Source organism: Carassius auratus, chromosome 27, assembly GCF_003368295.1.
Source record: "Carassius auratus strain Wakin chromosome 27, ASM336829v1, whole genome shotgun sequence".
Taxonomy (NCBI): Eukaryota; Metazoa; Chordata; class Actinopteri; order Cypriniformes; family Cyprinidae; genus Carassius; species Carassius auratus.
Genome location: NC_039269.1, coordinates 8,180,327 through 8,206,966, shown reverse-complemented (window position 1 = coordinate 8,206,966; position 26,640 = coordinate 8,180,327). Strand labels below are relative to the sequence as shown.

At 36.0% G+C, this 26,640-nt stretch overlaps 4 protein-coding genes across 6 annotated transcripts; 3 read left to right on the top strand and 1 right to left on the bottom strand.

The window, feature by feature from the left end:
* Positions 1–1,408: 1,408 nt before the first annotated feature.
* Positions 1,409–4,849, top strand: LOC113045323 (G-protein coupled receptor 55). 2 transcript variants are annotated; one of them, XM_026205634.1, is made up of 3 exons: positions 1,409–1,501; positions 2,263–2,367; positions 3,295–4,849. In XM_026205634.1, the coding sequence occupies exon 3, from the start codon at positions 3,302–3,304 to the stop codon at positions 4,223–4,225; it is 924 nt and encodes a 307-aa protein (XP_026061419.1). In that variant the 5' UTR covers positions 1,409–1,501; positions 2,263–2,367; positions 3,295–3,301; the 3' UTR covers positions 4,226–4,849. The 2 variants fall into 2 exon arrangements, with proteins under 2 accessions (XP_026061419.1, XP_026061420.1); XM_026205635.1 differs by lacking the exon at positions 1,409–1,501 and having other exon boundaries at positions 1,530–2,367.
* A 5,555-nt stretch (positions 4,850–10,404) lies between these two features.
* On the top strand, positions 10,405–12,069 carry lpar5a (lysophosphatidic acid receptor 5a). Its single transcript, XM_026205630.1, has one exon. It carries the CDS (start codon positions 10,497–10,499, stop codon positions 11,475–11,477), a length of 981 nt encoding a protein of 326 aa, XP_026061415.1. The 5' UTR covers positions 10,405–10,496; the 3' UTR covers positions 11,478–12,069.
* A 253-nt stretch (positions 12,070–12,322) lies between these two features.
* LOC113045320 (integral membrane protein 2C-like) lies at positions 12,323–26,097 on the bottom strand. 2 transcript variants are annotated; one of them, XM_026205631.1, is made up of 7 exons: positions 25,969–26,097; positions 20,613–20,775; positions 18,260–18,400; positions 17,896–18,084; positions 17,169–17,279; positions 16,505–16,655; positions 12,323–13,531 (listed from the first exon to the last, which is right to left on the bottom strand). In XM_026205631.1, the coding sequence occupies exons 1-7, from the start codon at positions 26,073–26,075 to the stop codon at positions 13,434–13,436; spliced, it is 960 nt and encodes a 319-aa protein (XP_026061416.1). In that variant the 5' UTR covers positions 26,076–26,097; the 3' UTR covers positions 12,323–13,433. The 2 variants fall into 2 exon arrangements, with proteins under 2 accessions (XP_026061416.1, XP_026061417.1); XM_026205632.1 differs by having other exon boundaries at positions 18,260–18,397; positions 25,969–26,094.
* On the top strand, positions 22,655–24,652 carry hes6 (hes family bHLH transcription factor 6). The gene is made up of 4 exons (XM_026205633.1): positions 22,655–22,927; positions 23,011–23,097; positions 23,187–23,268; positions 23,345–24,652. Exons 1-4 carry the CDS (start codon positions 22,865–22,867, stop codon positions 23,791–23,793), a joined length of 681 nt encoding a protein of 226 aa, XP_026061418.1. The 5' UTR covers positions 22,655–22,864; the 3' UTR covers positions 23,794–24,652.
* Positions 26,098–26,640: the final 543 nt, after the last annotated feature.

Here is a 26,640-nt window from a genome sequence, read left to right as displayed (position 1 = left end):
CAAACACACATATATGCAGTGCAATAAAGGTATTGATAGGAAGGGAAGCTGTCTTGTTTACACTGTTTCTTTTTTTACACTGCTGAGTTTTGAGTTTTATTCAAAATGAGTTAAAAAAAAGTACCCTGCTAGAATGCAACAATTACATTTGGCATTTTTGCTTTACAAATATTTTATTTATGCTATTCTATGCATTTAAGATCTAAAACATGATTTATTTGTCTGCAAAACAAGAAAACAGCCTAATATTAAATCATGATTGATTATTTAATCAGTAAACATCATAATTCTTTTTCTCTCTTCTTCTAGAGCACAGGCGAATGGAGTTATCACCCTAACTCTACTCCTACTCCTAACCTGCATCTACATCTAGTAGCAAGCACATGAACAGACAAATGCTGTTTCATGCAGCAATGTAATTCTGAGAAATGACATAACAGAATATTGCACTTTAAAGTACTTATACCTTGTGTGGGTTATGAGCTGCTTCTGAAACAGTCAAAACAAAAAGGAAATAATCTTTATTTCCTCGAACTGTAATGTGATCCTCTTTGCTTCCAATACAAGTGAAGACCTGTGTTCATATGAAACACTGTTACATGCTGCCAGATAATTGCCTGTAAATCCATTATTTATAAAAACATTTTCTGGCAGTGAACTTAAATCAATAAAAGAAAAAACTTATTTTGTAAAAATGTAAAAAAAAATTTATTTCTTATTAAGGTTTGAAGTTATTTTTCTATAGATTACTGTATAAGGAAAGTGTATAATGAAAAATGTATTTAGCCTATAAAAAACATTACATAAAATGATAAAAAAATCTAAATATTCTATCAATTTTGATAAATATAGATTATATACTACTGTATAAGCAAACTGTACACTGAAAAAAATTATTATGTATTTAAAAAATACATGAAATAAAATTAAAATAAAAAAATGAGAAGCAACACTTTATAGGAGATTGAATTATATTTATCTTTATATCTAATGCAGTATTAAATCATAATATTGTTTTAAATCTTTTTAGATTTTTAATTGTTAAATAAGATTCACTGAAGATCTTTTTTTTTTGTGGTGTATATCTGTAACTGGAAACTTTTTTGTACTTCTTTAATTTTAAATGCTCCCGTTAGTGCGATACACATTTTAACCTCACAGTTGATATGAACACACAAGAGCCGCATACATCATACTTGTTAATTAACTAAAATAGATTAGGATGAAATATATGTCACACACCGCAGGGTGGGTTAACTTCCCAAAATCTATTTCATGTAAGCTACAGTATACCCATCTTTATGAGCTGTGACTGTACTGACTAAGAGAAAATGAAGTAGCCTACTTACAGGCTAACAGGAAGATATAAGAACAGTACCAAAGGCATGTTTCTGTTAGCAAGGATGTGGTCACAGACAAAACCTCTGAAAACAGAAGTGCGACTAACTTCAGTTTTCTTGATAGCATTTAAGGGAAAGTATCTCCTGTGAGACACGTCCTGGTGAGCACAGACAGTCATTTCATTTAACACAATTATTTTGTGTATGTGTGTGTTGTATGTCATAACAACCTCTTTTATTGAAATCAGTTTAGATATTGCAGAGGCATAATTTCAGTAACTGTATTCTCTCTTCAACTAAGTTTCATTGTTAGGAAATTGCTTGCAGCTTCATTTGAAATGTTTTGTGTAAAAATATTATGGTTGTGTGATATAGAATGAGTAACATAAGTACTGTGTAAATAGCACTGTTATGCTTTGTAGTGTACAGGAGGGACAAAACTAGTCATCATTTCATTCATGATACTAATGGTGATTTTTGCAGACCAGACATGATTTCGTGAGAGATGAAGCCCACATGTCTGAAAAAGAGAAAGACTGTGGTTTATTGACATGTGTCTCAAGATATGTTGAAGTAGATGAAATGTCAAAGAGGTTTAAGGTCTGGCATAAGTGGGAAGCTTAAATATTGTCTGTACTTCACAGATAATGCAGGAAAAAAAAAAGACATCCGCCAGTTTGTCCTGCTTAGGTCACATTTAACGGATTTTGTTCTTGTGGTTTATTGGTTTGCAAAACATTTTTGGCAGCAGAGGTACGACCTTCACAACTCTGCTTATTTGTAAGGGTGATGTGAGATGAAAGCAGGTTGTTTTGTCGGGGTGTGAATGTATAAGAATGTGTTTGTCAGAGTGTGCCAAAATTGGAGGTATTTTGTAATTGAATTGTTACGGTCACAATTTCCTTTGCTTTATTTTTTTTAGGGTTTTATTAGGTTTCTTAAAAAAGATTTATATGAGTGCATTACTACGGAAAACTACCCCCAGTTTCACTCAAGGAGAAATGATACTTTGAAGTCATCGGCGAAGGTAAGAATATACTGATGAACTAAAGAGCTGCAAAAAGTTCACGCAGAACAATTGCAAAAAAACCTGTCAATGGTTATATTTGTTATTTTCTCATTGTTGTTTTTTAAATTACTGTATTTTGAAACAATAAATTAACCTTTCTAAATATTTAAATAAAAATGTTTAAGATAATAATTACAATAAATAAAACAAATGTGCAAAATTGCACCAGTGATTAATTTTCGATTGTAATGACAAAGCATGAGAGAATTTTTATATTTGGTGCAAAGTATTAAATGCAATTGATTATGGTAAATTCTATTTATTAATCTTGCTAATATTTGACTTCAATATGAAAAAAGAGTGCATGAGAGTTTTTATTTACTAAACCTAGCATCACTTTTTGGCTGGAATGATTTAAACAAAAAAGGTTTGTCATACAGATTAACTAAATCTTGATCACCAGCAAATCAACATCATGTTCAGTTTTTAAATAAGTGGAAACTTGTTCAAAATGAGACCAATAGAAACTTGCTTGTAAAATGTTTGATGTGTCTGAAACATCATAATGAAAAACGAGGTTCAAGTCATCAGGTACTTTCTGCGTGCAGCTTCATTTTGCCTTATTAACAAAAACAATTCCCTTACTATTTTTTTTTTCAATTTTATTTTAGAAAGAAACTATGCAGTTCTTTGTTTGAAAAGTCTGAGCAATGCAGTTTTTTTTAATGCATATAGAAAACAGACCTAGCGTGTTGCATTCAAAGCATCCCGTTTTTTTTAAGTTGCTCTTTTTTAAATCAAATATAATTACAATAACTGTTGCATCAAGCGAAAATAGAAAGCATAACATCGATGACTGTGCATATGACATGCAAATTTCACTTGTGAAAGTTACAAATTTCATGAAAACATATGTGATGTGTTTCGCACCTCTTTCCATGCCAGTTTCACTATGACGAACTGCTCAACTACAGATGTGGACACTTTAACACAGATACTGGACTTGGTGATTTACGTGCCTGTCCTGGTGTTCGGCTTGCCATTAAACATCGCAGCACTGGTGGTGTTCTGTGTGCTGCTCAGAAAATGGACCGAGTCCTCCATTTACATGACCAACCTGGCTCTGATGGACCTTCTGTTGCTGCTGCAGTTGCCTTTCAAAATGCATGCAGCACACCACAAGTGGGAAGAAGACAAAAAGCTATTTTGCTCCTTCCTGGAAAGTCTCTACTTTGTAGCCATGTACGGTAGCATCTACACAATTGTGTGCATCGCCATAGACCGGTACATCGCCATTAACCACCCATTTCAAGCCAAGCAGGTGCGTTCCAAAAAAAACGCCTTGATTGTTTGCAGTTTCATTTGGGTGTTTGTTATGGCAACGACTTCACCCATCTACTCCTTCCGGGAAATGAAAAGTGGGAATTTCACCTGTTTCCATGGCTTCTCTAAGAAGGGTTGGAGCACTGGAATAATCGTGTGCCTGGAGGTCTTTGGTTTTCTGTTGCCCACGGCAGTACTGGTGGCGTGCTCTATTCAGAGCATCCGAACTCTCAAAGCATCAAAGAACAGCAACCACAAGAAACAAGCTGGTGTGAGAATCATCTACAGCAGCCTAGCGGCCTTCCTTGTGCCCTTCACCCCCTGTCACGTGGCTATATTCCTGCAGTATCTTGTCCGTAATGGCTTTATTTCAGACTGCAAACATCAAAAGAACATTGCCCTTTTCATACAGGTGGCAATAAACATTGCAAACGTGACCTGCTGCTTAGATGCACTGTGTTACTATTTCATTGCGAAGGAAGTCCGATCCACCAAGAAGACGTTTAGACTGTCCATGAGCAGAGTGAGAACCACCAGCACCTCAGATGCCTGAGGTATAGTCAGTTTATTCATCTTTCAGAATGTGTTCTAATGGATTTCCAATGGAAGTAAAGGTGTGGTCATAATTGCTAAATTTTGTGGTCGAAAAAAGTTTATTGTCGATAGTGAAGTGTGAAGCACAGCTCACAAAAAAAGTAACTTTCAAACCCAACATCCTTCTTTTGGTCAGCTCAGCAAATTCACATGCCAACTTGAACCCACTGCGAAATTGGCATGGGGAAATTTTTCACCCTCACATGAAAATCCAGATTGTGTGGATTCCTACTGAAATAACCTGATTTTACTCAGGTTCAGTGCATGTTTTATGGACATAAATGGACAGACATTGCTCCTCTCATTCCAACTGAAGGTAGTTCATCCAAAATTTACTCACCCTTAAGTCGAAAACTGCATGACTCTGTTTCTTGCTTGTTTTTGAACACAAAATATTTTGAAAGATAATAAGTTGTTTTTTTTTAGCCATGCATAGAAAGTCATTGGGCTCCAATGATGTTTGGTTCCTAACAGACTCCAAAATATCATCTTTTGCATTCAGTGTTGAGTTATGTGTTGCGTTACATAATCAGATTACTTTTTCAAGTAACTAGTAAAGTAACAAATTGCTTTTCATTACAAACAAAAAAGGAATCTCAAAATATAATTCAAAATAGTAATTTAATGTTACTTAGTTTTCCCATATATTGACAGACAGTTCTCCTGTTCTTATGTTGAGAGCAATGGGAAGTACGGGAAGTGCAAAGGTGATATGTGCACTGTTTAAACATGATGTTACTGTAGTTTTAGACTGAATGTAAACATGCATGTATCTCACTTCCAGAAAAACACAATCATTATTCCCCAAAACTGAATATAAACAATGAAATGCAAACTCAGAATACGACACAAACCAGCAATAATTAAATATGTTAAATAACACAAATATAATTTATGTAAAATCCCATTTTTTAATCAATGTTTTTGCTGCTGACATTTGATGATCCAATTCAACCATACAAGCAAAAATGACTATGATTTAACATAACGTTTGTGTTTGCAACATTGTAAAATTTGCACAGAGGTGAATTTACATTTCCTTCAGTCTGAGCCTGATTCATTTCCTTTTTGGTGTGAAAGGGCTTTGTACATTTGCCAAAAATAGAACTTAGAAAAAAAGCAAGCTCGGCTAAGATTTAAAACGTAGCAAAAAGTAACATAATGCATTACTTTGCACAAAAAGAAATTAACATAATTAGTTACTTTTTAGGGAGTAACACAACAGCCTATTTTAACACATTAACTTTCCCCAACACTGCTTGTATTCTGCAGAAGAAACTCACACAGGTTTGGAACGACATGAGGGTGAATAGATGATGACAAGTTTCCTGTTTTTCTTTTTCTTTCTTTTTTTTGGTGGACAATTCATTTAACTCTACAAAGTGAGAGTTAAATGAATATGAGAAACAAATATGAGAAGAAAAAGGGAACAGAACAAAAACTTTACCGTGATGTTTAGAACGGCACATTCTCAGCATTTGTGTGGACTGGAGTTTAAGATCAGTATCACCTATATCCATTTCTTTTGTGAAATGGAAATTTCACAAGAATTTAGATGTTAAATTAGATAACTATCCTTCCTTAAAACTACATCCTTGAAACCTACACACTCCAAAGCCATGAAAGCGAACACCCACAGAAAATGATAGCATTTGAGAGCATTTCTGATTGGCTAAAAGTGGGTGGGCTGTTCCCCTGACCCATTTTTGCGGTTTTTGAGTCTAGGGCTATAAGAGAGACAGTTGTAATTGCTCAGGACTTCTGAGCGGTTTTTAGTTAAATAGGTCTGTGGTTAACACAAGGTCAAGAAATTTTACGCTATGACTTAAAATACATCAGTAAGATACACTGTGACGTTTTAAGCTTTAACTCGTCCTGAAAGAGGCGGTTGACTAAAGGAGAACAGAGTGGTCCAGAACATTAAATGTCATCACGTCAAACAGGTAACCTCATCTACTCACTAGTCTGCTTTTTCAGGCTCACAGAAAAGAAAAATGTCTTTAAATAAAGATTGAAAGAGTTGTCTGAAGTGTCGTGATGGTGAAGATGAAGTCATGTGACAGCGGTGTAGTTCATTTATAGCCTACATTTAGCTTTTTACTTCCGGTGATTGTATTGAGGATTCAGGCTTCAACATTTCTAGAAGTTGCTCATTTGTGAAGTAATTATGATTAAATAAACATGTAGCAATGATAAGCTTTTTTTTTTTTGGTCAAAGATCTTATTCTCCACAGTAACCAGAAGTCAATTGAAAATTTGTATTGGGTTTTCATTAAGGAAACCAAAGCCAACTAAATATATCATCACTTCAGCACATTATTTAATGCCATTTTCATTAAAATGTAAATTGTGCCTGTCACACTTACGATGAATTTCTGATCCTGTGATAAGGATTTTGCCCCAAAGGTTCTGTATTTGTCTTATCTCATGCGAAGTCTGTCAACATGAGAAAACCTGAGGTCTTCATGCTCACACGCGATGGTCGTCCGACAAACATTCTGAAACCTTCACAATGACTCACAAATGTTTCTGATGCAACATCGTGGATGGCATTACATCCTTCACAATTACCTCTTTTGTTATCTCTTTTGTTATGTATTTTGCCTCCTAAATCAGTATGTCAAATATGTTAAAATGTCTGTGTAGTCTTGTCTCACATGTTTTGTACTGTATGTCAATAAAACTGTTTATATTTTGAACAGATCTCCTTGAGTGTGAGTTATGGCACCAATTTCCACAAGTTGTGGGTAAGAATGTGTGGGTATGGAGCCATGTGCCACTAGTTTCATTTTAGTCAGACAGCGAGTAACTTCTCATTTCTGGAAATCAGCTGTCTGTTTATATGATATATGAAGTATGGCAACATCCTCCTGAGATAAATATAAGGACATGATGAACAGTTCTGAACACAAGGCAGTGTTTTTACTAGCGTTTTACTCTATCGGGCTTATCAGGATAAAACATTCTAAGCATGTTTAGAGTAAAATAGAAAAAAAAACACCAACTTTGATTCAAACCAACAGGAAAAGACTGGCGATCACATCAACAGCTGCTTGTGGTGACATGCTGCTGTAAACATTGTTGTTTTGTTTCTGCGACTGAAATTACTGCTATCTCTGGTAGTAAATCACAATTGATAAATTAATAACATGCAATAATGATAAAAGGACAAATAACATTGTGGGCCTCAAAAAAAGCTATATAAATCAAACTGAACTACTTTCTCTCTAATAAAGAGCGTATTTGCACTGTATCTGCTTTGTCTTTTTTAAACAGTTCCTCATACTCTAAAATCAACTGCATCCTTGACCACATGGCTCTTGATGCACTTTAACCTACTGTTCTGCTAGACCTGTTTTGAAGAGGCTTGAAAGGAACATTTTTGGACAGTTTTTAGGTTTGTATGAATCAGAGCGTTACAGTTTATTTTGTATCATCCTTCGATTATCACAATGGTTTGCCATTTGTTTGTAGGCTAGGCCATTACATCCTCATTGTAGTATAGAATTAACTTTTTTCCTTCTATAACCAGCAGATGGCGCCAGAATATCATAATATAAGTAATTTAGAGAGGACAGAGTAATACAAGTGTAAAAGTGTGTATGGATGGATGAGTGAAATGAATAAATTAATTAAATAGCCTACATTTATTTTTAAATGTAAATAACGTGTGCAATAGGCTATTATATAAGTATATAGTAATATAATGTGTAGTACGTAACATAATAACAATAATAAATGCACATTTTAGTTTACATTTTAGTTTACATCTTCGTTTCTGTGCTTTTCCCCCTTTTCCAAATAAACATGAAATAGTAAAAACGTAACTTTAATCTAATAATTTTTTTGTAAACTTAAATATATCTCCAAAAGTGAGACAAGACTAGCTGATAATTGTCTTCAAAAAAAAAGGCACCGTTTATGAGAATTTTATGATTTATTATCATGATGGTATTTATGTGGTACGCACTGAAAGATTACCATCGTGTTTCAGTGATATATTTGTAATGTTTTCGTGTACAATTATTGTTTAAACACTCCGATAGCTGTAAAACATATTTTACCTGTAGTTCAGAGTCGTCACAAGCTGCAACCTTCGTCATTCATACCCGTGCACGTGCTGAATTTAAAAACCTTTATCGCTGACAAACGCTAGAATACATTTGCGGTTTGTCTGAATGGACTGGAGGGAGATATTCTCTTCATAACCCGCTACTATGCTCTCCGACTTCACGGCTTTTTCCATAGACTCTATAAAAACAGGTTTTCTCACAATTTTACTGAGGAGACACTGCGCATGTCCGAGCGAGCCTCGATAGGTCTGTGCAACATCGACCTCTAGATGCAGCCACCACATCAAAACTTTCTGACACATCTAAAACAATTAATAACAGTGTTTGACTAATTTATTGGAATTTATTTTTTATTAACTGTAATAAAACATATATTGTTGAAAATATGAATTACATGCATGCAACTACATTACATTTAGCTACAGATAAAGTTTATTTGTTATTTGTCAACAAAATGCACTGTTCAGTGTAATGTGTCATAAGTTCATGCTGTTTGCATTGAGCCTCCCCAACCCCTCCACCCACAGGACTTTTGAAAACTGTTCTGTCTGTGGTTGTGCTGCAGCTCGGCTGACCTTTTATGTCAAAACATTATCATTGAGATTGTGGTGAGGCAAGTCAGTTAGTTTAGTTCCTTTAAAGCAGAGGTGAGATTGTGAGGTTTGCTTAAACATCTACTGTATGTACTGTTCTCACAAAAGTGCTGGGCTGCAGGTTTAAATAAAAAAAATTATATTTAGATTTTAGCAGAAATACATTATAATTCATATATTTGCAGATAGTTCACATTCATTGTGACCATGCTGACTTTACCAAGCATACAGCAGATTTTTTTAATTGCTTGATTGACTTGAGTGCGATTACAATGTGTTAAAATCTGCAACACACTACTGATTTTAACACGCTGAGACTGAGGAGGTTTAGCTGCCATTTTGACCTTTTGTATTTCTCCCAGTACATGAACGTGGAAGTTTAACACTGACTAGATTTAAGCTTGCTTTTGAGTTATCTAAAGATGATTAATTTTTTGTTTCCACACGCTCAGAAAAAAGGTACAAAGCTTTCGAGACTGTACAATTAGGTACAAAAGCTAAAATGTACATCTATGTGTTCTTGAATGCTACATATTAATACCTTAAAGGTACATACCCTAGTAAAAAAGTAAGATATTTATTGCATACTAAGTATTGTTAAAATGTATTAACATATTTACTGACAGATAACTCGAGACTTACTGATAAATAAATTATAATAAAACTTTATTTGGCGTACTACTTGTGCACAATGTACATTTCCTAATATTAAGCCTGAAATGTGTTTTACTGTCACTTTTTGATGAAAATTTTATGATCTTTGAATAATATCAGTTTTTTAACTGCTAAATATTTCAAGTGAAGCGTCTTTGCAATAGTTCCACTTTAGCACAATCAAATATACTAAGCATATCTTTAATTGTACTTCAGCACTACTTCCGCACAATTAATGTGCATTAAGTACAAAATTAGTTGTTCCAATTGATCAGATCTTAAGTATACAAGTTTAGTATACTAAAAGTATACTAAGTATCCTGTAGCTCAATTGATAGAGCTTTGCTTATCAAGTGCAAGGTTGGGGGCTCGATTCCCCGGGAACACACGATAGGTAAAAATTGATAGCCTGAATGCACTGTAAGTTGCTTTGGATAAAAGCGTCTGCTAAATGCATAAATTTAATTTTTTAATTTTAATTTCAAAAGTACAATTGCAGGGCATTTTTGTATTTTTAGTACACTTAGCATGAAAGTTAAGTATATTTATTTTTCACTAGGCTATCATCACTTTAAAAGTACCAAAAGTGTTACATATTAGTACCTTTTGAAAGGGTAGCATCCCAGTGACAGTTCGGTATCTTTTAAAAGTAAAGAGTTGTAGTAAACAAATGCAGACTTGTATCCCACATGACCTCATTTTGCTGGTTCAAGTCTAAAACATCATCAACCCCCAACCTCCTCTTAAATATCAGCATGTCAATGCAATTCACTTGCTAACACCTCCCACTGTTTCCTGTCACTAACAAGTGGAACAAAAAAAAGGTAGCACAACAGGAAAAAAAATCATTTCAGAGCCATTTCACGTTTCGACACGGCACTTCTCTTAAATTCGCCTTCATCTTTGGAAAATGCCTTACAACAACACAGATAACTGCAGCACATCAGATTTCAGATATCCACTTTTCACTTCCACCTACAGCATCGTGCTGCTGTTCGGGCTTCCTTTGAACTTTGTGTCTCTTTGGATACTGGTTTGTCGGAATGGATTGAGGAAATCCGTTCCGGTGATCTACATGGCCAACCTGGCCTTATCGGACCTACTTTTCACTCTTTCCCTGCCCTTTCGGATCATCTACTTTGCCACAGGTAAATGGAAGCTGGGAAACACTCTGTGCATGATTCCAGGGACCCTCTTTGCTGTCAACATCTATTCCAGCTCCTTGTTCATCACACTCATCAGCGTGGACCGGATGCTGGCTGTGGTGTATCCACTGAGATCTCGCCATTTGAGGACGGTACCAATAGCCTGGGTGTTTTGTGCAATCGTGTGGCTGATCATCGCTGGATTGGCAGTGCCAACAGCCTTAAACCATCCCGAAAATAAGGATAAATATTGTAATGTTACACGTTGTTTTGAGAGATACACAGAGGAAGAATGGTTTAAGGGGTTCATTATCCTCTGCTGTGCCACTTTCTTTGGTATTTTAATACCTTTCTGCATTATTCTGGGCTGTACAGTGGCAGTCGTATGGCAGCTGAAAGGCTACAGCATGGCGACTTCCTCATGCAGCTCCGAGTTGAGTAAAGGCAAGATTGTGAAACTCTTTCTGTCTAACTTGCTCATCTATGCCATTTGTTTCATCCCATTTCACACTGCTTTCATCCTCTTTGGCTTGAGCAAACTTCATTTCTTCAACGAAGAGAAAACTCTCAAAATGTACTTTGACCTACAGACTGTAACCATGTGCATGGCCAGCACAAACAGCTGTCTGGACCCGTTGATCTATTATTTCAGCTCAAAGAATATTAAAGGTAGAGACAGATGTGATTCTTCATCCAAAACCGTCGGTCTCGGCCTGGTCCAGAGCATGAGTTGGAATGTACAGTAAAGCACCATCCATCATAAATTGCTTATGTTGTTGAGGTAAAGAAGCTCTTTGTCTGAAAGGAAATGGTTATGTAGAAAAAAAAAGCAGGTCTTAGACCAAAAGCTGACTCACACACGAGAACTGTGCACATCTCTGCTCATGTGCAAAGCGTGAAACGGTTGCAACTCTCTTATCGTCCTAAAGCTGGTGAAAAGGGAAGACACCGGAAGTTGAGACAGTGATTCATAACCTGCCAATGTGATATAAATACTTTAATTTCATTGTTGTATATCATCAACTAAGCTGTTTAAGTGTATATTAGCTTATGACTGAGAACCAAGGGCAGTAGCTACTGTGAAAATGTTGGCCCCTCTGGTTGTATATTGCTACGTGTTGCTGCATTAGCTGCTTTTCTTCCAGCATTACAGTTGAAAAAGTGTTCAGTTTGTCTTTTTTTCTGTTTTTGTGTTATTGAGCAATCATTTAAACTGCATTTTTACTTCCCCAGGATTGCACTGAAGTTCTGCATAGTAATACATGTGCACTTTTCCTTATGTGTCATGCATTATGTTGGTCGAAATAAATTAAGCATACTTGTGCTAAGTTTAACCTATCTTTTGGCTCCTTGGATCACATCTGCATTATGACCTATTTGACTTCAACTGAGAAGTGAAAAGGAAAATGGTTCACATGGTTGCACAAAGTACACAGGCTGGCATAAGGAAGTGACATTTGAAGTTGAAGCCCACACCCTCTCCTGTTGTTTCACATGAAGGAACCGTTTTAGTGTTGCGGTTTGTAGGCAGAGTGCGCTGAAAGGTCTGTTGCATGCGCTTGCTTATCGGTAACGATCAGCAGAACAACAGTAGTGTTTCAGCAGTTTAATGATGGATTTTTACAAGCAATTATTATTCACAAAGCAGCAGAACAGTGCATCAAATCAAATGCCTCATTTATTCCAGACAAAACCAGTTGTTGCTACACCAGTATGTGGAAGAGGAACAAATACATATAAATGGTACGATTAGAAAAAGTACAAGCAAAATGAAATGATTCCACCTTAGACGGGGTCAAATTGTTTACCATTAGTCATGGATGGACCATATAAACAGAATGGAATAAGAACGGCAAGAAAAAGTTTTCTGCACCTCTGTGCCTAAGAAAATGAACCTTCAGCTTAATTAAAGAACAACCTGTTATTATGAGTACAGGCATACTGCATTTAGAGATAACAGAACATTTCAAACCAACATTCGGTGGATAGTTTTTCACATTTTTCTACAAATTTATTCACATGTATTACACAGAGCATTTGAACATAATAACTTGTTCAGATAACCAACAATACTACAAACAAATGGATGTCAAGTTAGGAAATCCAAGAGAAGGAAACTTATATTGCTTATATCACGTTCAAAAACTCACGCTATGACTTAAATAACAGGCATTAAGTCATACATTTCTAAAATATGAGGTAAATCTTTTGGCATCGAAGACAATTTTCTAATCTGGATTTCTTAGCTAACACAGAAAATAATGAACAAATGAAACAGAGGAAGAAAAAAAAAAAAAAAAAAAAAAAAAAGAGCATGCCAGATGTCTAAGACTAATCTCACAGTATTTGAGGAAACTTCCCCACTGGAGAAAAAAAAAAAATTGTTTATATATATATATATATACACCACAAATAACCTGAGAGTGAAATGAAACTATAAACTAGACAGTATGCTTCAGAATATGCAAATCAAAATCTTACTTTGACAAAAGACAAAAAAAACACAGAAAAAAAAAAACACTTGGATGGACAAAGTAATTACAGTTTATCCTTGGAAAATCTGAACCAACAAAGCCACAAATATGGCATGATCTAACATTATGTACAGGTTTATCATGCTGATAAAGTGCTGTTAAGCTGGACAGATGGGGACTGGTCAGTTTTGGGTTTTGCTCAGTAGAGTTGAGGAGAAGGGAGGGAAACTACAGCAGGAGTCGGTCGCAAATCTTCGTCTCTACGACAAACGTGTTCTCGAAGTGCCGGATGCTGTGGCAGTTCCTGGTCTCCCTCTTATCGATTCCTGTGGCAAGAACAGATTCGAGTCGGGTTAAGCAAGGATGGTGCATGTACTGTATTGCATAATTGTTGCATGCACATACTAATGTCGATAATATCATAGCTACACTTTTTTTTGTCCTGTCTGGTTCAGGAAGTATTTCATGCCGCCATTCAAAAATTTGTCGTTTATAATATTAAAGAAATCTCTTAAGCTGACCATGTCTGCATTGAATAAAACACAGTTATATTAATATATAAAATTTCTTATATATTTTAAATCTCATATATATATATATATATATATATATATATATTTTTTTTTGTTTAAATGTAACCTGTTTCTGTAATGCAAAGCTGAATTTTCAGCATCATTATTTCAGTCATCATTGTCAAATGACCCTTCTGAAATCATTACAATATGCTGATTTAGAAACATATAGATGAAAACAGTTGTGTTGCTTAACATATTCATTGAAACTGTGATACTTTTTTATAAAAGATTCTTTGATGAATATAAAGTCACGTCTTCCGGTTCCCAGCAGTAAGCAAAAGTGAAAAAAAAAAGGGTTTATTACGTTAGAATTCTGGATATTTATCTCACAAAAATGCATCGATTTGCTACAGGGGGCTTTTATTCAGCCCCCGGAGCCATGTGCGGGATGTTTTATTACAGATGTGTGCACTTTATTTCACGTCTTCTGAACAGTTGACAACAAAACACCCCCTTGCCCCATTGAAAGGCTTGGAAGAGCAAGGAAATTTTTTTAATATAACTTTGATTGGATTATTCTGAAAGAAGAATGCCACATACACCTAAGAGTCTTCAAGGGGGGGGGGGCGAAGATGGACGAATTGAACTAACCCTTTAAACACAAGTTAAATACACATGGTAAATAACAACTAACCCAACACTCCACACATTAATAAAATCAAACCTCAAAATCACTGTAATGGGACCAGACCTTTTGTTTGTAAAGAAGTTTAAGAAAGGTGAATGCTTTGACATTGCTTTAATTCAAGCCCCAAATTATTCCACAAAGTAACCACACAAACAAACATAGAAAAACTTCTCCTGGTGGAAGCCGCCATTGGGATCACAAAGTTCCCAGATCCTCTCAAACTGTACGACTGCTCTTTATGAGAAAACATATTTTGAATGTTCACAGGTAATAAATAGTGATACGCTTTAAACATAAATGGTGCATTATATAATTTTATAAGATCCTGCATTTTTAATAACTTTGATTTAAGAAAGAGAGGATTTGTGTGCTCAAAATAGGCGGCCTTGTGTATAATTTGTACATCTCTTTTCTGTAGCAAAAAAAGTGACTATTACATTTTTGTAATTATTGCCCCATACCTCTACACAGTAGGTAAGATATGGCTGTATTAAAGAACAGTACAAGATATAGAGTGCATTATGATCAAAAATACGTTTAACTCTACTAATTATAGGAAGGCTTTTAGAGACTTTAATAGTTATATGTCTGATGTGGGCATTCCAACTTAACTTATGGTCTATCGTTACACCTAAAAAATTTATTACCTGTACATTTTCAATGTGTACTCGATCTATCTCAACCGGTTTCTTTGAATCGACTTAATGCTTTCCAAAAAACAACACTTTAGATTTATCAAGGTTTAAGGATAATTTATTACTTTCCATCCACTTTTTTTTTAATTTACTTAATTCTTTATTTACAACGCTGATAAGCCGCTCCAAATTGTCGTCACTATAGAAAAATGTTTGTATCATCAGCAAACAATACATATTTAACCAATTGAGAAACATTAAAAATATCATTAATGTACAAATTAAATAATTTGGGGCCCAGTACTGACCCCTGAGGGACACCACAAGCAATGTCAAGACATTCAGAAGAGAGCTAATCTATTTGGAAATAACTTTTCACCCATTTCCCAGTCACCCCCCCGTATTCCATGTCGTTCTATGAATATTGGATGAATATTGAACTCAGCTGTCACACAAAGTCAAGTTCTATTTCCTGTGACTATCCAGAAAACCATCTGCACCCGGATGAGTGAGAGGGAAGTCCTTGAGGAGCCAAGCTACAACTCCCACACCTCAGCCTCTGCATCACATCACAGAGAGATGCCCTCTGATCCCAACAACAACTCCCACAATGCATTAGTGTCTGACGTGCATCACTTCCCCCTCTGTGTGGTTTCTAAACCAGAGATGTTCTGTGTACTCCATGATCGTGAGTCACATTTACACACCTACGTGCGCACGCATTAATAAAGATGAAGATCGGTGTCAACGTGCCACACGCACCAGACTGAATGTACCCAGCACATGCACAGATCCACCTGAACTAAAGCACAGGAAGACTGTGTTGTATTATCAGGTTATCAGCAACAAAGCATCTGAATTTCACAAGATAACTGGGTGGATATATATATATATATAAAAAAAAAGGAACAGGAACTAAACAAGCCAAGAGAAAACCACATCTGTGTGCGTGCGTGTCAGACAGGTTTATAAAGATGGAGGACAAGAATGTTCCGTTTGAATAGATCTTAAAATGTCATTTATTCCTTTAATGATTTTTCAGAAGCATTACTCCAGTCCTGATTTAGATGCTGATTTGCTGCTTAAGAAACATTTCTTATTATCTTCAATGTTGAAAACGGTTGTGCTGCTTACCTACCATTCAAAAGTTAACACTTCTTTTCAGCAAGGATGTTATAAATTGATTAAAATTTATCGTAAACACATATGATTTTACAAAAGATTTTAAATGCTATTCTTTAAATTTCGAATTCATCAAATAATCCAAAAACAAAACAACCAAAAAAAGTATCACAGTTTCCAGCCTTGGTGAGCATACGAGTCTTCCTTAAAAAGCATAAAGAAATCTTAGTTCTTTAAATCTTTTGTAATAACAATAATAATAATAATAATAACAGTATTAGTATTCACAATGAAGTTAAATTAGTAAAAACAAATAAAACAAGAAGTCATGAAACTCACGTCTTTGGCTGCTACGGCGTCTCAGTCTGTAGGTTTCTTTTCCATAACAGAGCCGGTGGATGAAGGGTCCCAGCTGACGCATGTTCCTAATGCGCCCCGTCACCACCATCTCTTCCTGAATGATGTAGGTCTGGGGCAAATACATCCCCCGCTGCCAAAACACAAACGCATAGAAACGGTCACATGCAGCTACGGGCTTCATTCCATCAACACTGACACATTAGCAATGATGAATCAAACAGATCAGAAATCTGTGTGTCACCTCTGCTAGGGAAGTGAAAAAACTCCTTTTAGGGTTTGCATGCATACATATAAATGGGGAATTTTTTATTAAATTAAAATTAAATACTAAATATATTAAATGTGCATTTACTAAATAACTTATTATAAACTAAAAATAATTATAATATCTTAAAACCTTAAGTTTCCATGATTTTGTTTTATTATCCTAGTTTATTAATTTTTTTCTCCCCAAGACCACGGGAAGACTGTTTTTGCAGGTAAAAATTATATTTCTATTAACAAATGATTGGGCGCAGTTCTACCTTCAGAAATCATTAATGAAATATTTCTCATTTCAGAAATAAAGGCTGGACATCAAACAAGTGACTCACGATCCGAGCCCTTTTGTTTATGTTACATAAAACTTTATGCAATCTGTTACCTTGACATTGACAAGCAGCTCCCACAGGCTCCTGGGCGGCATGACGATTGTCGTGTTGAGTTCAATAACATAGCACTTATCCAACGCAATATCATAGTAAGCTGTGAGTCCCTGTGTTAACAAGAAAGACAACACCTCCGTTAATAACGACTCTAGAATCAAATAAATACAAATTGAGAGATTGGTTTAAGATTAATACAATTTACCACCATTTAAAAGTATGAACTCTTAAAACTAATACTTTTTCTCAGCATAGATGCAATAAATTAATCGAAAGTGATGGTAAGATGATTTATAATGTAATGAAAGATATCCATTTCAAATAAATGCAGTTCTTTTCAATCATCTATGAAAAACATTGACTGCAGTAAATCAGTATATCAGAATGATTTCTGAAAGATCATATTACACTGCAGACTGGAGCTTAACTATGATGGAGTTAAGTCTTCTAAATTGTTCTGTTCTCATAGATTTATAGCTTCTGTGGAACTTGGAAATGTGGCTTTCACAGAAACATTTGCATGTACTCCTGTGCTTGGCACATTGCGCTGAATATTAAACAATGATTTTAGCAGACAAAAGGCTTCCTTAGAAATGGTTCACAGTCCATCTGAGGGAGCTGTGATGACTAACAACCAGCTTTTGTGCAGCCAGAGAACTAAAAGAAACTGTCTCAGAGCCAAACGGGCAGAACTTCACTTCAAGTCCTTCACGGAAAGATCCTCACCCTGTGAAAGTCGTGAATGATGTCAGCCGGGTCGCTGCTTCCGAAGTCAGGAACAGGCACACTGATCTGCTCGTAGTTGTCGTCCAGGTAGATGCCGACATTCTCCTCCAACTCCTGTCTTCCAAGTAACGGGGCGAACAGGGGGTCCTCGTACATCACCCGACAGTGGAACGAACTGTCCTCTGGGATCTGGAGAAAGAAAGCAGAGCACTTCAATAGAGTGCACTTGAACCAGTGAACAGAAGACTGAGTGAAAGATCCAGCAAGGTGTTTCTATGGTGATCACTATGGCAATGAACTTTAATATGCTTGTTCGTGAATAAAGGATGATTAACAGATAAAAGAGTGACATCTGGTGTCTCACCTGCGTGCTGAAGTAGTGTCGGTACAGGCATACAGAGGCAATGATCAAGCCTGACAGGAAGATCACCAAGCCGAGCACGACGCACCAAAGGCCTCTAAAGGAAGACATCTTCGATCTTACCGGGAGCACCAACTCATCCTGCAGGGAAACAAAACAACTTCTATTAGTTTTTATGCATTCAGAGCACTTGGGATAGTTGCTTTTTGATTCTGGATTGCAAAGGAAGAGTCCATTCAATTCTGTCATTATTTACTCCCCCCTCATTTTTTATACAATCCCATATGACTTTTTTTTTTTTTCTGTGGTACACAAAACATGACATTTTTAAAAAAGCTGGCAATTAAAAGGTTCCAGGAACTGCTGACTTCTATAATATGGACAATAATACTGTGGAAGTCAGTGCAACCCAAAAATGTTAGCTATGTTTTTCAAAATATCTTCTTTTGCGTTCCACAGGAGAAATAAAATGCATACAGGTCCACATTCATATTTATTATCGGGTGGATTATCCCTTTAATTTCAAATTTGGGAGCATTGGTAATGCTTAGAGATGATTTACAGTTCATCCAAATTTCCCATTACCAAATCTATACATACAAGCTGGCACAAACTACACTGCAAAAAATGTTTCTTACTCAGTATTTTTGCATTGTTAAACATCCATTAATCAAGACAAATTTACTTGAGAAACTAAAGGTTTTAAACTAGTTAAAATGCATAAAAATTAAGTGGGATATATGTTTAAAAAAAAAAAAAAATAAGGGGAAAAAATTAATCATCTTATCCCATCTTTTTAGTTTTAAGCATAAGCTCAGTTTATTTTGATAAACTGTCCAGAAAACAATCTTAACTAATATCTTAATCATTTTCCTTCTTGACTAACTGCATCTTGATTGAAGAATTTTAGGATATTTGTAATGAAAAACGAGACAAGAAATACTAAGAATATTCTTACCCCACTGACATATTTTTATGATTTTAAACATAAACTCACTCGATTGTTATAAATTTGTTCAGAAAACAAGACTTAATATATATATATATTTTTTTGCAGTGCACCCAACCCAACCCGCCAAGACATTAGTCACGGCAGCGTCTCAAGACGTCAGGTGGCGTGAGCAATCCATCCGCCTCCAGTCTTTCAGACGCTGGTGCCGAGTTCACCAGCTCGGATCGGCCCACGCAGGCTCTGGATCATCGTGAATCCAACAGACTTGCTGAGAGAGCTACTATCTCCTCCTGGCAGAGTGATATTTATAGGCACATACTGTACTTCCACACTCCTTATTTGTACAGGAGTTCCTATCTACGTAGGGAGGACACACGCTAGCAGCTAGTAGGAGACAGTGTGTGGGAACCAGGCTGAAAGCAACAGCGCTAGTTTATCAGATTAGATGAATCCACGAATACAGGCACGTGAGTTTGAATTTAAAATGTGACGCACTAGAGAAGGGACCATTCGGTGTCGCCTACAAATGTCCTACTTAATAATGCTTTCAGATTTCGGTTACCCCCAGCTGAGGTCTAACAAAAGGACTTTATTTAGCTTTTTAGTGAAAACCCCAAAGTGAGGACTGAGCATTCCAGGCACATCAAAACAACAGTTTTGGGCACTAATCTTCAGTGGCAGTTCACGCCACACGAGGGATGATGTAATGTCATTCTGCAGTGCATCTCAATATTGGCTTGCATCTATCAACTGTAGACCAATGCAGAACTGCAGGTCCAAGCCTGGCAAAGTGTTTAATATATACTTTAATATGAATATATCCATAAAAGTTGTACAGTTAAGACATAAGACATCTGATAAGTCTTCTCAATCTGTAATAGTGAAATTAAGCCAGAAAGTGGTGCATTCTCAGAAATAGAAAAAATTGCAAAATCTGATGTCAGCATAATTTTTCTCTGACAAAAAGGAAAAAAAGAGAAAGTTTTCCTGTGCATCTCAATACTGTCTCACATCTATCAAGTACAATCCATTTTTTTTTTTACTTCAAACATGCACAAGACTGCCAAAGTGAATACTAATTTTTAATGAAATACTAATCATTATCATCATTATGGTTTCGAAGCATAATAATTGTATACATCAGATTAGATTGCCATTAAAGCTTTGTCTATTAATCACCTAAATGGTTTAGGAGACATAACAGCACAGTTAAATTCAAATTATTCAAATTATTATTATTACATTTTAAGCACAAGTTATGCATGAATTTTTGTTGTTGTTGTTGTTGTTGCTTTTTGACTTCTTTTTGTCTGGAAGAACATGATAAAAACAAAGGATGGTTTCACAGCAGACCACAACACAATAGACAATAATGGGATATTTAAATAGGAAACGATAACTCACGTGAGAGTGGGGCATGTGAATTTCCTCTTTGTCTCCATCGTTCTCCTTTTCGGGCTTCTGTGCAGTTACTTGCTGGAAAGATATCTTCACCATTTTCGCTTCCTCCTGGTTTTCCGCGGTGAGGATGTCCAGTAGGGATTGTACCAGCAAGGACGCTTCTGTGCTGTGAATGAAGTGCTCGACAGAGTGCGAACTTAAAGAGGATTCCCTCGCTTCCGGTGCACTTCAAAGTAAGAGTCCACCAATCGGCGTCTCTTTTCTAAAATTAGTATTACAATTTTCACAAAAAAAAACCTTGTTAATTAACCCGTGCAGATCCGAATTATGTACTAAAATGAAAAAAAAAAAAGATGAAGAAGTTTAATTTTTACTCAAAATGCAACCATAAATAATAATAATTGGGGGTAATCAGTTTTATATTTCAAAATACACATTGAATGTCCCTGCATAAGCATTATTCATCCATGATTCATCTATAGATTCATTATTTTAAGATTTTCATTTTACATCCATTCCCATAAGATTTTACCTGATATCACATTTAGCATTTTTTTTTAATATACAGAAATTTACTACAGCTCATCAATGTCTATTTTGCTTAAAATGCTAAATAAAAACCTTGTAATGTTTTGCATTATTACACATTGATGCACTAATACTTTAATTAAATTATGTGTATTGTTAATATATATATATATATATATATATATATATATATATATATATATATATATATATATATATATATATATATATATATATATATATATAACCGAAAGATATTCTGCATAACGATGACGATGAGAAGTCATACTGTGCCAAAATGAACCATGGTTTTACAACCAAGAGAAAAAAAATGGTTATTAGTTGAACCATGGTTACATGGTTATGTATTGCGACACTAACCATAGTTTCACCATGGTACTTGTAGTAAAACTGTTGTTATACAAACGGTAATCAATGCGCAAAAAATTTGGTTACTAAGATTTTACTATGATAAAACCATGGTTAATCTTCATTCTTCTAATTACTAACCTTGATGATATATCAAAAGATTATGTCACCATAAATGTGCTTGTAAATTAAAAGAAAAAAAATACAAATTACTAACTTACACAGATTTAAAATATTTTTTTAAATTAAAGTAATACTTGGAATAAATAAAAAAATTATCCCACTGGATTTTTCTTAATCAGCCATTCATCTCCGCCTGGTCCCGTCTTGGACTGTTATTGTGGATTTATTTCCCACAAATGGATGTGCATTCCGGTTCTATTTCAGCCGTTTAACAGTGCTCTACTACGCGTTCTGATTTGCATCAGACTGCCGGAAGTCAATAAATAACCTGACGCTGATGAATGCTTTTTACGGCTATGACGCGCCGCAGAAATTAGATCAACTCTGCACTGATGGAACTGATGCCGTGCGCGTTGAACTCAATTCCAATAGAGGACGCACTTTTGTTCTGTCCAAAAAGAAAGAACCGATTTCTGTAATTGTCATATTGGTGAAAACTATTATTTAATTGTGTAATGCATAAAAACGTCCAGCCTCTGTCTGTCTGATTATGTCTTTGCCATTTATTTTTTAGTCCCTTCCCATTCAATCTCTCGAAGAACCTTTTTGAAGAGATTTATTCTCATTTTAATCTGTAATTTACAAAATAACAAAGTTTTAACCTTCTAAACTCGAAAACCTACGTTTGTTGAGTTTTAAGTAAATCGGTTCCAAGTTAAAACCCGCCGTTTTTATGACAGACAAAAAATGACTTACACACACACACACGTATGTATATATATATATATATTTTCTAAGGTTAATGTCAGGATGTTGATTTTTCTCTGACTAACTTATTCTAACTAATTGACTTAAGGAAAGTATAGCACATCTATCTATCTATCTATCTATCTATCTATCTATCTATCTATCTATCTATCTATCTATCTATCTATCTATCTATCTATCTATCTGTCTATGTACTCAGTGTAGTTGAACTTAATTTTATTCTGAACTGTCCTCTGGTCATCTACAGGTTCACAGGGCGGGTTAGTTTTCAGTGCCCAGACAAAGGCGAGGCTGTTGATTGGTTACCAGTCAGTCCATTCACATGTAAATCAGCCCTCATAAATGTCCCCCTTCAATCGCCCACTTTTCACAGTAGTGCTTGTTAGCACAGACTTTTGTCTCGAACAGAACCCGCCGACCATCTGCCCCCCATCCTATCCTCTCAGCGGTCTCTATACTGCAGCAATATGGCCCCTGCGTCTCGCAGCAACACACACGAGGAGGACTATTTCGGAATAAAAGACAGAAAGGTACGCAACGCGTCTTTTTAATCCCACAAGCAAACGTTTATCGACGTTTCCCCAAACTAAACGCATTCTCTCTCCCTCTTCAGACGAGGAAGCCGCTGGTGGAGAAAAAGAGACGCGCCCGCATCAATGAAAGTTTACAGGAGCTGAGGCTACTGCTAGCCGACCCGGATGTAAGTTCATTTAGCACTTCTTCCAGCATCTGTATCCAGCATACAGCGCGAAGACAGTCTTAACGTCGCTGTTTATTTATTTATTTTAGCCGCAGGTAAAAATGGAGAATGCCGAGGTGTTGGAAATGACTGTGAAACGCGTGGAAAATATCCTGCAAAACAAAGCGAAGGGTAAGAAGAGGCCTGCATTTAAAAAAAAATCCAATGTATTTGGGCCGTGACGTCACGCCGCTTTTCTCCTCCGCAGAAGCTGACAGCGTGAACCGCGAAGCTAACGAGCGGTTCGCTGCGGGATACATCCAGTGCATGCATGAGGTGCACACCTTCGTGTCCAGCTGTCCGGGAATCGACGCGACCATCGCCGCCGACCTGCTGAACCACCTCCTGGAGTGCATGCCTCTGAACGACGAGGATCGCTTTCAGGACATCCTGTCAGATCTTCTGTCGGACTCTAGTAACTGTGGCACTTGGCCTGGCGAGGCGACGTATGCCGCGTTGTCGCCCGGAGACAGGAGCGTGGTCAGCAGCGGCTCCTCAGTCTTATCCCCGGCCCCCTCCAGCACCTCCAGCGATGACCTTTGCTCTGACCTGGATGACACGGACACGGAGCACAGCCGAGTCTCGGTGGACGCCAGGGAACAAGCGCCAAGCGTGCCAACCGTGAATCTCTCCAAGTCCATGTGGAGACCTTGGTAGACAGATGCTTCTGGAGATCCCAGCTGAACCATGAACAGTATATTTTTTAGTTTAGAGGTATATAAACATGCAATAGTCCAGGAGCACCTTTATGACAGACCATGGACAGTTCTACATAGGAATAGGGCGGCTGCAAGTTTTTTTTTTTTTTTTTTTCTGGTCATTTGTGACCTTGGGTCAAAAAAACAGTCATAAGATTTATACATAATTTGAAGGCTGAATAAATAAGTTTTCCATGGATGTATAGTTCGTTAGGACATTATTTGGCTGAAATACAACTATTTGAAAATCTGGAATCTGAGGGGGTAAAAAGAAAAAAAAGAATAAAATATTGAGAAAAGTTGTCCAAATTAAATTCTTAGCAATGCATATTACTAATAAAAATTAAAGTTTTGATTTATTCACGGTAGGAAATGTACAATATATTAATGGAAGATTATACAGTTTTTTCTCTAGTGCTGTTGTTACATATATACCCATTACCTATGACTGGTTTGTGGTCCAGGGTCACATTTGTCATCGCCCGTGATACCCCTCAGAAGCTCTTCTTGGTGCAACAATGTGCATTTTAGTTCATTTTCACACAAACGTTCGTATTTTTATTTAATCGTTTTGTATAAGCTAAGTTAAAGCAACTCTAAGGATAAATAATATTTCTAGGGAGTGTTTTCCCATCTCTAATTATTGTAGGCTAGGGTGTAAATATTTCAATGTTGTGGCTGTAGATAGATCTGACATAAAAAAAAATGTAGCCTATGTTATAATTATGAAGTAATTTTGAAATAAATGTAAATCTCATTTAATGTGTTTTATGTGTGATTGTGATTTCAATAAAACGTTTTGATTTCATCACTGTAAAGTTTCATGTTTTGTCATTTTTTTATAGGCCAACGCGAATTTGAGACTTTTCGCGGAACAGAGCAAAAGCAGATGTTATGCCGTTTTAAGGCAGTTGCTACTGCTTTGATGAAATAATCGGAGTGTGTAACTTGTTTTATCTCACCTTTTCTATTATTTCTTAAAGTGTGAATGTCCGCTTCGGGTGTTTTGGCCCTGCAGACGTGTAAAACTTAACAGCTCATTCACTGTTAACCGTTACCGCAGACACTGTGACTGGCACTGCAAGGTGTCAGACTCATGTGGTGCTGTGTAGACTAAACGTGTTAGCCTACGGGTCAAGTCTGTCATAGAACTTAAGCAAAGCAAAATTGGATGTTTGCAGTTTATATTTAATAATGCAATTTTGGCGGAAACTTTAGTTGTAATATTAAGACGCGGATCGTGAAACCTGCAACCAAGGTAAATAAGCCCTGTAAGTCCGTTATCTGTTTACAGTTAACTTACTTGGTTTTCGTAGTCTGACGTTCTGTAACTGTTAAGTCTGATCAAAAAAGATATTGACTATAGACTATATGAAGTACCTGAAAAAATAAGTTAATTCAAATGACTTTTCCAGGAGATATGGTTGACGACTTCAGATGAAGTATAGCTTTGCATAAAATATACATAGCAGTTAGAAGTGTAATGTAACACGTAAAATACAACGGTTCAGTAACCACCAAAAACTAACATATTTAGCGTGCTGTGACTAACAAAAGACTAGTAAAAAAATCTAAGATTATTGGACACTCGTGAGGTTTTAAGTAACTTACTGTATAGGACTACGCTAGGTTTTCAATTAACGTTACGTCGACAATATATATATATATATATATATATATATATATATATATATATATATATATATATATATATATATATATATATATATATAGGCCTATATAATTATCAGTTATCAGTAGGCTATCACGTTACATTACATTGGTTAAACATATCCTACCCATTGATCTACATTATAGATAATCGATCCTACCACAAAACCATTTCAGATGTTTATTTTTAAAAGTCCTAGGACTAACGTAGGCCTGCAAACGGCAACTGAAAGAAGTTAGCTTAGCAAGTCACTGAAATATTCTTGATTAAAGTTGAGTTGTCTGAATGGATAGTTTTCATCGTTTGATGACAATTAAATACGTATTAACTCGTTTAAATCCACATATAATGTTCACCGACTGTTGACAGGCTGTATTAGCGCTGCTTTCATCGGATCGGGGCCGGATTGTCGGCGTCTGAAGGTTGTTGTCTTGGTAGGAGGCCTGAAGAAACCATTCACACCTTGTACTCAAATTGTCGCAGGTGTGAAGGAGAGGAACTAGCGCGTCTTTCATGTGTGGAGGCACAAACCCCTGTCTGGTCACGCAGCGAGTGGAGTCTGAACACATGAAGGGAAGCTAGCTGTGCGTCGGATGTGCGCTGTATAATAATAAAAACTGCTGTAACGGTCGTCTGACTTTGAACATATGGCGCAGAAAGGGCCCCTCTGTTCCAACGGTCCATTTGCGCAGGACTGGCAAAAGATTATCACAACGAAAAAACACTGAGAATAGAATATGATTAAAAAAAGAACTTCTGCTCTTTAATTTCCGTCTTTTTTTTCTTTTTCATTAATTTGCAAAGTTTAATAAAAGAATTAGGATTACTTTTGGAGTTATCAAGTTAAAAGCAGTTTATAGGCTAGCTAAATTTTTTACAGAGGGGTCTGACGGTCAAATTCGAATAAAATCAGTTACATGTTACTATTTGTATGTTAAAAAAAATAATAATTTCCAGTTTAATTTCCAATTTTATGTCATTTTTTATGATCACAATATATATGTAAACATGTGTGGAAAATGCAGTAGTACATTAAAATAATGCCTGTGTATATAAATGTAAGAAGAAATGCACATCTTAAAATGCATAAGGCATGCAAATTTTTATTTATTTTTTTTTTACCAAAAAGCGGTT

What these genes read in the sequence shown, in the direction of transcription:
- LOC113045323 (XM_026205634.1), top strand. Translation starts at nt 3,302, where the DNA reads ATGACGAACTGCTCAACTACAGATGTGGACACTTTAACACAGATACTG.
- lpar5a (XM_026205630.1), top strand. Translation starts at nt 10,497, where the DNA reads ATGCCTTACAACAACACAGATAACTGCAGCACATCAGATTTCAGATAT.
- hes6 (XM_026205633.1), top strand. Translation starts at nt 22,865, where the DNA reads ATGGCCCCTGCGTCTCGCAGCAACACACACGAGGAGGACTATTTCGGA. An exon ending in TACTGCTAGCCGACCCGGAT is followed by an intron (nt 23,098 to 23,186) that starts GTAAGTTCATTT and finishes TATTTATTTTAG; the next exon opens with CCGCAGGTAAAAATGGAGAA. An exon ending in CCTGCAAAACAAAGCGAAGG is followed by an intron (nt 23,269 to 23,344) that starts GTAAGAAGAGGC and finishes TCTCCTCCGCAG; the next exon opens with AAGCTGACAGCGTGAACCGC.
- LOC113045320 (XM_026205631.1), bottom strand. Translation starts at nt 26,075, where the DNA reads ATGTGTTCAGACTCCACTCGCTGCGTGACCAGACAGGGGTTTGTGCCT. An exon ending in TTCACATGCCCCACTCTCAC is followed by an intron (nt 18,401 to 20,612) that starts GTGAGTTATCGT and finishes TTTGTTTCCCTG; the next exon opens with CAGGATGAGTTGGTGCTCCC. An exon ending in ACGCCGTAGCAGCCAAAGAC is followed by an intron (nt 13,532 to 16,504) that starts GTGAGTTTCATG and finishes TTCTTGCCACAG; the next exon opens with GAATCGATAAGAGGGAGACC.